Source organism: Pristiophorus japonicus, chromosome 19 (assembly GCF_044704955.1).
Source record: "Pristiophorus japonicus isolate sPriJap1 chromosome 19, sPriJap1.hap1, whole genome shotgun sequence".
NCBI classification, from domain to species: domain Eukaryota; kingdom Metazoa; phylum Chordata; class Chondrichthyes; family Pristiophoridae; genus Pristiophorus; species Pristiophorus japonicus.
In genome coordinates this window covers 34,602,242-34,615,286 of record NC_091995.1, presented here as the reverse complement: position 1 = coordinate 34,615,286, position 13,045 = coordinate 34,602,242, and the positions used below count along the sequence as shown (strand labels likewise).

General features: G+C 45.8%; 1 protein-coding gene across 1 annotated transcript in view; it reads right to left on the bottom strand.

Moving 5' to 3' along the window:
* Positions 1-13,045, bottom strand: part of LOC139230426 (E3 ubiquitin-protein ligase TRIM39-like) — a 30,786-nt gene that overhangs the window by 14,912 nt on the left and 2,829 nt on the right. The window contains exons 2-3 of the mRNA XM_070862264.1: positions 8,350-8,445; positions 716-946 (exon numbers count right to left, since the gene is read on the bottom strand). Coding sequence (XP_070718365.1) covers positions 716-946; positions 8,350-8,445 — 327 coding nt within the window. The remainder of the gene's footprint in view (positions 1-715; positions 947-8,349; positions 8,446-13,045) is intronic.

Sequence of the window (13,045 nt, the reverse complement as noted above, 5' to 3'; positions counted from 1 at the left end):
ATATCAGGGGTATAAGGAGGAGCATACCACTTCAAGATACAGCGCGAGCCATTCCGAGAGGGCAACGTGCCGCAAGGAGGGCGACGTCACCAAAACCCAGGTCGCCGATTGGCGCGTGGGCGGGAACATCGGCAGGGCCCAGGTATAGCAGAGGTGCAGCGAATAATCGGGGCAGTGGAGCGTAGAGAGATCGGGGTCCAGGTGCGTCGTGATTGGGTCCAGGGAGAGGTGAGAGTTCGCGGCCCGGAAGAGGCAAGGGCCTGGCGGCAGCATTGGCCGCTCCACAACTGAGGTCTATAGACTGTTGGTATATGTGTGCGCACTAGGTGCGTGCAGCAGAGCTGGGTCTCCAATCGTCTTGGTCAATCCTTGCCACTGGACCAAGACCTAGCCCGTGTGGTGGCTGGTGTGCAACGGCCACCATACATTAAAAAAATCCACGCACAGCCATCTTCCACCCTTTAACGTGTAGTTCAGGACCTGGAATATTAGGTCCTTCATTAAAACACCTGTGAACTCATCCTTTTTTTGGTGTGGAAGCAAGTCATCCTCAATACAGGGACCGCTTAATACTATACTATACCCACTGAGACACAGCTGACATCTAATCCATTGGTTGTGGAGCTCTATCTCATCATTAGAACCAGTAATCACCATTGGGACACAGCCCCATTTAGGATTGTGATTAGCGTTTTATTTACGATGTAGTTGATACCTTTAGCAATTCCGCCTCTTGTAGAGCCAGCCTGCTCTGTATGACGCTTATTGTTTGGTTAATAGAAGCTGTGTCTTTTGCAATTTTTATCATATTGTCCTCGATATCCTGTGACATGATCGTCTCCTCTGCGTCGAGTCTCGATATCATGGCCGCCTCTTCGCTCCTGAGGATCTGCTGCAACTGGGCAAACTGAGAGACGATATTCTCCCGGAGAGTTTCGATATATTTCTGTGGAAGTTAAGTTTTCTTTTATTGCAAGCAAATAGCAAAACATTGCGGTTGTTGTCAGAAGGGAGCCAGTGGCGGATATCCGTTGAGACTTTGCAAGGAAATTAGAGAAATTATTGGGGGGAAATTGCGGTCGGAGGCTTCCTTCGAACGAACGCCCCCGACCCAAAAACATTTTACGAAAGTACATAGAAACATAGAAATTGGCCCTTCGAGCCTGCACCTCCATTCAATGAGTTCATGGCTGAACATGCAACTACAGTACCCCATTCCTGCTTTCTCGCCATACCCCTTGATCCCCCTAATAGTAAGGACTATATCTAACTCCTTTTGGAATATATTTAGTGAATTGGCCTCAACAACTTGCTGTGGTAGAGAATTCCACAGGTTCACCACTCTCTGGGTGAAGAAGTTTCTCCTCATCTCGGTCCTAAATGGCCGACCCCTTATCCTTAGACTGTGACCCCTGGTTCTGGACTTCCCCAACATCGGGAACATTCTTTCTGCATCTAACCTGTCTAAACCCGTCAGAATTTTAAACGTTTCTATGAGATCCCCTCTCACTCTTCTGAACTCCAGTGAATACAAGCCCAGTTGATCCAGTCTTTCTTGATATGTCAGTCCCGCCATCCTGGGAATCAGTCTGGTGAACCTTTGCTGCACTCCCTCAATAGCAAGAATGTCCTTCCTCAAGTTAGGAGACCAAAACTGTACACAATACTCCAGGTGTGGCCTCACCAAGGCCCTGTACAACTGTAGAAACACCTCCCTGCCCCTGTACTCAAATCCCCTCGCTATGAAGGCCTGGTGGTCCCGGAGGAAGGTCGGATCCCGGTCAGAGGCCTAGATTCGCTGTGCAACGTACAGAGAGATGACTTCCCCGTACGTATGAAAATGCTGGAGTCACGTGGGCCTGGACCACCAATCAGTCAGTAGAAAACTCATCGATAATAATGGGAACTCTGTTTGTACGAGTTCCAATTACTATCAATGAGAAAACCCGAAAACACTGGAACACCGCATAATAAATAAATAAAACACCTCTCATATTTAAAATGAATTGAAATTAAATGTTTTAGAAAAAAATATAGGCCTGGAAATCCCAGCCTCCCCAGGTCTGTACGGAGTGTGTATGCACCCGGGAAGGCATTGCAAAAGCTGGTTTTCAGCACACAATGTGCACGCGCTGAAAACCGGCTTTTCCAATCTGTCAAGCTGGAGCTCGACAGATCCAACGCATCTCGGGAGCGAGGACATTTGCAAGGGCAAGGTTTCTGGATTTACCCATATCTTACCCAGCAAATGTCCTCAAAACTCTTGCGCCTGATAAAAGCAGGCGCATAGCCTACTGTTACAGGCATAAGAGTTTGAAAACACACAAAAATATAATTAAATTAAATTTAACAAACATATTTTTAAAAACCCTGCCCACCACGTTACATTTATTTTTAACAATAATTTAAAAATCTTTTTAAAAACTCAGAAAAAAAATGTCTTTAAGATATTTATTAACTTTAATGTCAATTCATTTTAATTATGTGAAGTGTGTTTATTTTTTATTATGTGTTTAGTGTGTTTGTTTTTTTTTTCTCATTACTAGCAATGAGAACTGGTAGATACGGAGTTCCCATTGCTATTAATGAGAAAGCTGTGGAACACTGTACCTGATTGGTTGAGCAGTCACACATGACAGCACCTTCTGCGTGGGAACCTGGAGGACGGGAGCACACTTCGCAGCGTGGGAAGAGAAGGCCTCCCCACCGGAATCCCACGCTCCTCCAGGGCCACCAGGTACTTTCGTAGAAATGGTTCAGGTTGGAGGCGTTCGCCCGCGGGAAGCCTCCGACTGCAATTTCAGCCCCATATAATTTTTGGAAAAAAAGTGAATGTGTTTTAATAGTGTTAACAATAAACTTACCTTAATGGATAGGGTTTTTAACATAAAAATGAATGATTAAATTTAATTAGTATATGTTTTGAAAGTGTTTCGCTGGTGAAAGTCAGCTATGCACCAGATGTAAACGTTTGAAGGAGATTCGCTGGACATGAGTTGGGCAAATAGCCCAGTCGCTCCCGCGCGGATGTCCTTTTCCCGGGGGAAGCGCTCGATCTGTCATTTGGCAGATCGGAAAAGCCGATTCTCTGCGCATGCGCATCTCACCCCGAAAACCGGCTTTTGCGAGGCCTCGCCTGCTCCGTGCTCATTTCGTACTCACCCGGGGTGGCCGGAAATTTTGGCCCAAAGAAGTTACTTTACAGTTACTTTATTCAAGGTGGCGTTGGACCAGTAGCCTGGTGTCTGACACTTGTAGCATTGCCACTGCATTATTGCGACAACGGTTCTCCTAACCTTCGTAATCCACAACACTGTAATGCAAGATTAATGCGCTCACCTACGCTGCGGTCTCTGAAAACCAGGGAGCGAGGACCTGAGGGAGGGAGGGAGGGGGTCATTAGGAACGTGTGTCTGTGTGCGTGTGTGTGTGTGCGCGCGTGCGCGCTATGCCCATTCTACAGAGCCTGGTCTCCAATCATCTTGGATCCCCTTGCCATTGGACCAAGACCTTGCCCTGTCAAGTTCCTGTGGTAGCTGGTGTGCCCCACGTTAAAAGAATTCACGCACAGGCATCTTCCACCCTTTAAAATGAAGTTCGGGCCCCGGAACATCGGGACCCCCCCCATGGGCGACCCCAACAGCGACAGACCCTCCAACTAACACCTGCCCCACCTGTGACAGAGACTGTAGATCCCGCATTGGTCTCGTCGGTGACCTTAGAACTCATTTTAGTATGGAAGCAAGTCATCCTTGATTCCGGGGGGCTGCCCAAGAAGAAGCCACAGCATTTCCGAAAGCATATCGGGTGATGATTTCAAAGTTTGCAGATGAAACAAAACTTGGAAATGTAGCAAAGGATGGCAGCAGACTTGAGGAGGACACAGACGGACTGGTGAAATGGGCGAGCACACGGCAGATGCACAGAGAAGTGTGAAGTGATGCATTTTAGAAGGAAGAATGAGGGGAGGCGATATGAACTAAATGGTGCAATTTTAAAGGGGGTGCAGGAACAGAGGGACCTGGGGGTGTATGTGCGCAAATCTTTGAAGGTGGCAGGGCAGGTTGATACGGCCATTAAAAAAAGCATATGGGATCCTGGGCTTTATAAATAGAGGAATAGAGTACAAAAGCATGGAACTTATGCTAAACCTTGAAAAGTCACTGTTTAGGCCCCAGCTGGAGTGTTGTGTTCAACTCTGGGCACCACGCTTTAGGAAGGATGTCAAGGACTTGGAGAGGGTGCAGAGGAGATTTGATAGAATGGTACCAGTGATGACGGACTTCGAGTATGTTGAGAGACTGGAGAAACTGGGATTGTTCTCCTCGGAACAGAGAATGTTAAGGGGAGATTTAATGGAGGTGTTCAAAAACATGAAATGTTTAGATAAGAGTAAATAATGAGAAACTGTTCCCACTGGCAGGAGGGTAGGTAACCAGAGGACACAGGTTGAAGATAATTGGCAAAAGAACCCGAGGGAGAGGAGGAGGAGAAATTTTATACGCAGCGAGTTGTTGTGATCTGGAATGCGCTGCCTGAAAGGGCGGAGGGAGCAGATTCAATAGTAACTTTCAAAATTGGATAAATACTTGAAAAGAAAAAAAATTGCAGGGCTACAGGGAAAGAGCAGGGGGGCTAATGGGATCGCTCTTCCAGAGAGCTAGCACAGGCAGATGGGCCGAATGGCCTCCTTCGGTGCTGTAAGATTCTATGACAGGAGGTTAAATATTGCTGCCACTAAAATGTACAGAGCCTCACAGATATATTGCGACATTATTTACCTGCCAATTTATACTTGTTTGAAGTGCCAGTAATTGTTTTATTCCCTCAGCCACTAAATATCTGCTGGTGTTTATATTGTAGATTAGTTTGGCTGTAACCTTTGGATGTATATACGGGGGGGCGGGGAGGGGATGGATATTTGTCTTGGGCGACAGAGCAATACGGGTGGTAGGGCAGTGGCCTCCCATTATTCAGTTCCATAATTTAATTGGTTGGCTCCGCGCCGCCTGCTGTCAGCTCATTGGTCGCATTTGACGCTTGCTGGCATTTCATTGGCAGTTTTCACACTTGTTATTCGTAGTTGACGCAAAGGCCATTGTGATTCGCTGATTTCTTGCTCTGCGTGAATTATGATATTGGGAGTCGATCAGGAGACAGTAAGAGGGGTTGTTAGTACCTTTGAAGTGTGATAGATACTTCCCCCTCCAAATGGCCGCGCACTAGATAGAATTTATATAATCATAGAATGGTTACAGAACAGAAGGAGGCCATTCGGCCCGTGCCGGCTCTCTGTAAGAGCACCTCAGCAAGTTCCACTCCACCGCCCTTTCCCCGTAGCCCTGCAAATGTTTTTCCGTCAGGTATTTATCCAACTCCCTTTTGGAAGCAGTGATTGAATCTGCCTCCACCACCCTTTCAGGCAGTGAATTCCAGATCCTAACCACTCGCTGCGTAAAAACGTATTTCCTCATGTCGCCTTTGGTTCTTCTGCCAATCGCCTTAAATCTGTGTCCTCTGGTTCTTGACCCTTTCGCCAATCTACTTGGTCCCGACCCCACATGATTTTGAAGATATTTCACCGCTATTCAAGAAAGGAGGGAGCGAGAAAACGGGGAACTGCAGGCCAGTTAGCCTGACATCAGTCGTCGGGAAAATGCTGGAATCTATTGTTAAGGAAATGGTGATAGGGCACTTAGATAATCAAAACGGTTTTATGAAAGGGAAATCATGTTTGATAAATTTATGTGAGTTTTTTTGAAGATGTAATTAACAGGGCAAATAAAGGTGAACCAGTTGATGTAGTATATTTGGATTTCCAAAAGGCATTCGATAAGATGCCATATAAAAGGTAATTACACAAGATAAATGCTCATGGGGTTGGGGGTAATATATCAGAAGGGTTGGAGGATTGGTTAATGGACAGAAAACAGAGGGTAGTGATAAACGGGTCTTTTTCAGGTTGGCAGGCTGTAACTAGTGGGGTACCACAAGGATCAGTGCTGGGGCCTCAACTATTTACAATCTATATTAATGACCTCGATGAAGGGACCGAGTGTAATGTATCCAAATTTGCTGATGATACAAAGCTAGGTGGGACAATAAGCTGTGAGGAGAACACAGTGTCTGTAAAGGAATATAGACTAAGTGAGTGGGCAGTAAGGTGGCAGATGGAGTATAATGTGGGGAAATGTGAGGTTATTCACTTTGGTAGGGAGAATAGAAAAAATAATATTTTTTAAATGGTAAGAAACTTTTAAATGTTGGTGTTCAGAGAGATTTGGGTGTCCCTGTGCAGGAAACACAGAAAGCTAACATGCAGGTACAGCAAGCAATAAGGAAGGCAAATGGCATGTTGTCCTTTATTGCAAGGGGGTTGGAGTATAAGAGTAAGGAAGTCTTGCTACAATTGTACAGGGCCTTGGTGAGACCATACCTGGAGTACTGTGCAGTTTTGGTCTCCTTATCTAAGGAAGGACATACTTGCCTTGGAGGCAGAGGTTCACTAGATTGATTTCCGGGATGAGAGGGTTGTCCTATGATGAGAGATTGTGTAGAATGGGGCCTATACTCTCTGGAGTTTAAAAGAATGAGAGGTGATCTCATTGAAACATACAAAATTCTGGAGGGGATTGACAGGGTAGATGCTGAGAGGTTGTTTCCCATGGCTGGAGTTTTTAGAACTAGGGGGCACAGACTCAGCATAAGGAGTAAGCCATTTAAGATAGAGATGAGGAGTAATCTCTTTGTAAATATTTGGAATTCTCTTCCCTAGAGGGCTGTGGATGCAGAGTCTTTGAGACAGATAGATAGATATCTCAAGATTGAGATCGCTAGATTTTTGGACTTTAGGGGCATCAAGGGATATGGAGAGCGGGCAGGAAAGTGGAGTTGAGGTCGATGATCAGCCGTGAAATGATTGAATGGTGGAGCAGGCTCGAGGGGCCGTAAGACCTACTCCTGCTCCTACTTCGTATGTTCTTATAAATTATGCAACACAGAAACAGGTCATTCAGTCCATGCCAGCGTTTATGCTCCACTCGAGCCTCCTCCCATCTTTCCTCATCTAAATCTATCAGCATAACCCTCGATTCCCTTCTCCCTCATATGCTTATCTAGCCTTCCCTTAAATGCACCTATACTATTCGCCTCAACTATTCCCTGTGGTAGCAAGTTCCACATTCTCACCACACTCTGGATAAAAAAGTTTATGCTGAATTCCCGATTGGATTTCTTGGTGACTAACTTATATTGATGGCCTTTAGTTTTGCTCTTCCCCACAAGTAAAAAAGAAAGGTTTGCATTTATATAGCACCTTCCATGACTTCAGGACATCACAAAGTGCTTTACATCCAATAACGTACTTTTGAAGTGTAGTCACTGTTGTAATGTAAGAAACAAGCCAATTTGCACACAGCAAGCTCCCACAAGCAGCAATGTGATAATGACCAGATAATCTGTTTTTAGTGATGTTGGTTGAGGGATAAATATTGGCCAGGACACCGGGGTGAACGCTCCCTGCTCTTCTTCGAAATTGTGCCGTGGGATCTTTTACATTCACCTGAGGGAGAACTTGGTTTAACGTCTCATCTGAAAGATGGCACCTCCGATGGTGCAGCACTCCCTCAGTGGAAACATTCTCTCTCTATCAAAACCTTTCATAATTTTAAAGACCCTCCATTAGGTCACCCCTGAGCCTTCTCTTTTCAAGAGAAAAAGGAGACCCAGCCTGTTAATCCTTTCATGATAAGTATAACCTCACATTTCTGGTATCATCGCTGTCAATCTTTTTTGCACCCTCTCCCGTGCCACTATATCCTTTTTATAATATGGCGACCAGAACTGGTGCACAGTACTCCAAGTATAGAACACATCTGTATCGACAATACAAGCTGAAGGCGGATTAGCGTGGTGCTGACTATGACACAAATATACTTTCCTCAAAGCTTCATGAGTGACATCATATGAATCGCTTTGAGAGCTACTGGTTTGGTATGTGTTATAATTAGCAACGGTTGCTAGTTGTAGTCTTCATTGAGAAAAGCTTTCTCCCCTCCACATGGACCTTGACCTTTCAGTTCAATAATTCAAATCCACTTGACTTTATAAGAATCTTTCCCTTGCTTTGCTAATGTGTTAGTGATATCGGGGATTGAAAGTAGCCTTGGGCGGGACACAAAACAGGCGGACACAATCTATCCGCCTGATATACGACACGCCTGTTATTCAGTGCTCTTGAAGCCAGTGGAAGTGAACATGCGGCGGGGCGTATAACCGGCGACCAATGCGATCCCACCCATGCTTCAGCCCCCACCCATTATATCGCCGCTGGATAGTCAAACATCTCACCTTCAGTCCCACTCGGTTTTCTTTTTGTGCAGCTCGGCATTTAGAAAGGTAATTCTTCCGCCTCTGAAGAGAATCCAATCTATTTTGCAACTTTTCCTGAAACAAAATGAATGCAATGAAACCAGAGGTTGGGGTGGGGGGGCGAAATTGGACATGGGCGGGGAGTCTCGAAAACAGGCAGAGTCAAAAATGTCGCCCGTTATACCACACGCCCGATATTCAGTTACATTGACTTCAATGAAAGGAGTGGACAATTGGGAGAGGCGTAATGCACACGGAAAGTTGGGAGAGGTGTAATATACGCGGAAAGTTGAGAGAGGTGTAGTATATAAGGAAAATTGGGAGAGGTGTAGTATATAAGGAAAATTGGGAGAGGTGCAATATATAAAGAAAATTGGGTGAGGTGTAGTGAATAAGGAAAATTGGGAGAGGTGCCTTTTGTAAGGAAAATTGGGAGAGGTGTAGTGTATAAGGAAAATTGAGAGAGGTGCAATATACAAGGAAAATTGGGAGAGGTGTCATGTGTAAGCAAATTTTGGAGAGGTGCAGTGTATAAGGAAAATTGGGAGTGGTGTAGTGTAAAAGGAAAATTGGGAGAGGTGCAGTGTATAAGGAAAATTGGGAGAGGTGCAATATATAAGGAAAATTGGGAGCGGTGTAGTGTATAAGGAACATTGAGAGAGGTGTAGTGTATAAGGAAAATTGAGAGGTGCAATATATAAGGAAAATTGGGAGAGGTGCAATATATAAGGACAATTGGGAGAAGTGCAATATATAAGGAAAATTGGGAGAGGTGCAATGTATAAGGAAAATTGGGAGAATGTAGTGTATAAGGAAAATTAGGAGAATGTAGTGTATAAGGAAAATTGAGAGGTACAATATATAAGGAAAATTGGGAGAGGTGCAATATATAAGGACAATTGGGAGAAGTGCAATATATAAGGAAAATTGGGAGAGGTGCAGTGTATAAGGAAAATTGGGAGCGGTGTAGTGTATAAGGAAAATTAGGAGAATGTAGTGTATAAGGAAAATTGAGAGAGGTGTAGTGTACAAGGAAAATTGGGAGAGGTGTAATATATAAGGAAAATTGGGAGAGGTGTCATGTGTAAGGTAATTTTGGAGAGGTGCAGTGTATAAGGAAAATTAGGAGCAGTGTAGTGTATAAGGAAAATTGAGAGAGGTGTAGTGTACAAGGAAAATTGGGAGAGGTGCAATGTATAAGGAAAATTGGGAGAATGTAGTGTATAAGGAAAATTAGGAGAATGTAATGTATAAGGAAAATTGAGAGGTACAATATATAAGGAAAATTGGGAGAGGTGCAATATATAAGGACAATTGGGAGAAGTGCAATATATAAGGAAAATTGGGAGAGGTGCAGTGTATAAGGAAAATTGGGAGCGGTGTAGTGTATAAGGAAAATTAGGAGAATGTAGTGTATAAGGAAAATTGAGAGAGGTGTAGTGTACAAGGAAAATTGGGAGAGGTGTAATATATAAGGAAAATTGGGAGAGGTGTCATGTGTAAGGTAATTTTGGAGAGGTGCAGTGTATAAGGAAAATTAGGAGCAGTGTAGTGTATAAGGAAAATCATGAGATGTGTAGTGTATAAGGAAAATTGGGAGTAGGGCTTGAACTCACAATTTTGTGCTCTGAGCTGAATGTCACCACTGAGCCCAGGCTGTCCATCAGAGGAACAGAAAGTTTGGAGTTTTAGGGGTTGCCGGGCCAGTGGAGGTTACAAAGATTCAGGAGGCTATGAATACATTTTAATGCGAGGATGAGAATTTTAAATTTTAAGCTTTGGGAGAGAGAGCGCGCGGTTGGCATATGGAATTCAGTTAATTCGGCTTGTGAATGGTGTTCATCTTTAGTTCATTCGATGTAGGGGAAAACATGTGGCTGGTATCATCAGAGAGAGAGAGATTTCACTTAGCAACAGCTGGTGTTTGCAACCAACCAGCCTTGGATAGAATAGAATAAAATGTTTAGAGATCATGGCGTGGAAATTCCTGTCTCCCGGTACGGACCCGGGAAGGCATCGCAAAAGCCGGTTTTCAGTGCACAATGCGCATGCGCTGAAAACCGGCTTTTCCGATCTGTCAAGCTAGGGCTTGACAGATCCTCCATATCTCGGGGAGCGAGGACATTTGCAAGGGCAAGATTGTGGGATTTACCCATATCTTGCCCTAAAAATGTCTTCAAAACTCTTGCGCCTGATAAAAGCAGGCACATAGCCTATTTTTACAGGCACAAGAGTTTTAAAATATACAAAAACATAATAAAATTAAATTTAAAAAACACATTTTATTGTTAAAAAATCCTGCCCACTAAGTTTATTCTTAACCTTAATTACAACTTTTTTTTAAATTGAGAAAATATTTTTTTTCTCCAAGGCATTTATTAACTTTAATTGCAATTAATTTTAATTATGTGAGGTGTATTTTTTATTTTTTATTATGGTGTTTAGTGTGCTTGGGTTTTTGTCTGCAGGTGGATGCAGAGAGGATGTTTCCACTGAACTAGAGGGCATAATCTTAGAATAAAGGACCGCCCATTTAAATCTGAGATGAGGAGGAATTTCTTCTCTCAGAGGGTTGTAAATCTGTGGAATTCGCTGCCTCAGAGAGCTGTGGAAACTGGGACATTGAATAAATTTAAGACAGAAATGGACAGTTTCTTAACCGATAAGGGAATAAGAGGTTATGGGGAGCGGGCAGGGAAGAGGACCTGAGTCCATGATCAGATCAGCCATGATCGTATTAAATGGCGGAGCGGGCTCGAGGGGCCGTATGACTTACTCCTGCTCCTATTTCTTATGTTCTTATGTTTCTCGTTAATAGCAATGAGAACTGGTAGATACGGAGTTCCCATTACTATTAATGAGAAAGCTGTGGAATACTGTACCTGATTGGCTGAGCAGTGACTGCACCTTCTGCGTGGGAACCTGGAGGACGGGAGCGCGCTTCACAGCGCGGGAAGAGAAGACCTCCCCACTGGAATCCCATGCTCCTCCGGGACCACCAGGTACTTTCGTATAAATTTTTCAGGTCGGACGCGTTCGCCCGGGGTAAGAAAAGTCATGAGACTAGTGGTTTATGCCCGCACAGCAAGGCTACGATGTGTTGTGTGCGTCTACCGTTGTTGATTTACCGAGGCATACGAAAGCATGGGCCTTACGCTAAACATCAGTAAGACAAAGGTCCTCCACCAGACTGTTCTCGTCGCACAGCACTGCCCCCAAACATCAAGATCCACGGCGCGGCCCTGGATAATGTGGACCACTTCCCTTATCTCATCCTATCAATAAGAGCAGGCATTGACGACGAGATCCAACACTGCCTCCAGCGTGCCAGTGCAGCCTTCGGCCACCTGAGGAAAAGAGTATTTGAAGACCAGGCCCTCAAAACTGTCACCAAGCTCATGGTCTACAGAGCCATAGTAATACCCGCCCTCCTGTATGGCTCAGAGACACGGACCATGTACAGTAGACACCTCAAGTCGCTGGAGAAATACCACCAGCGATGTCTCCGCAAGATCCTACAAATCCCCTGGGAGGACAGGCGCACCAACATTAGTGTCCTCGACCAGGCCAACATCCCCAGCATTGAAGCATTGACCCCACTTGATCAGCTCCGCTGGGCAGGCCACATTGTCCGCATGCCAGACACGAGACTCCCAAAGCAAGCACTCTACTCGGAACTCCTTCAGGGCAAACGAGCCAAAGGCGGGCAGAGGAAACGTTACAAGGTCACTCTCAAAGCCTCCCTGATAAAGTGCGACATCCCCACTGACACCTGGGAGTCCCTGGCCAAAGACCGTACTAAGTGGAGGAAGGGCATCCAGGAGGGCGCTGAGCACCTCGAGTCTCATCGCCGGAAGCATGCAGAAATCAAGCACAGGCAGCGGAAAGTGCATGCAGCAAACCAATCCCACCCACCCCTTCCCTCAACGACTATTTGTCCCACCTGTGACAGAGACGGTGGTTCTCGTATTGGACTGTTCAGCCACCTAAGAACTCATGCAAAGAGGGGAAGCAAGTCTTCCTCGATTCCGAGGGACTGCCTACGATGATGATAATGATGATGATGAATGTTTAAGAAGATGTTGGGGCCGAAATTGCCCCCTTTTTGTGAGGCCCGTTACCGCGTCTGAGGGGCGGTAAGGCCGTTCTGCCTGGGGGTAGTCGCAGGGCATGACCCGTCCACAATTGCCCCCGTGCCGGGGGGTGGGGGCCAGCGGGTTTCCGCCACACCCTGTCGTTCTTGCCCCGTCCGGCGAGTCGACTCCTTACCGCCCGCCGCTGAACTCTTTTGCGCCCCGCGGAATTGGTGCGCCCGACAGCTTCGTGCTTAAAGGGGAGGGCGGACCGCCGTGGCCGCCATTTTGTTTTAATTGCCAGCCAACTCCTGTGTCGGCCCGACAACGGTGGCCGCTGATTCAGTCGAAACCCCTCCCTGCTGGCCAAGTGGACGCCCCGGGGGCCTCACTCGGCCTCTCAGCGTCCCTCCCCTTTAAGCGAAGCGGAGGGACATTGCGATGCGTCAGCGCAACGCGGCTGACATCATCAGCGCTGCTTCCATTGCCTCCAATAGCGCCCGAAAGCACTGGGAAGCATTTTTTGATTTAAGGAGCCTAATGTCCCGACTCTTCCCCCTGCCCACCAGGCGGTAATAATTCGAATTATCTGTCCGAAACGG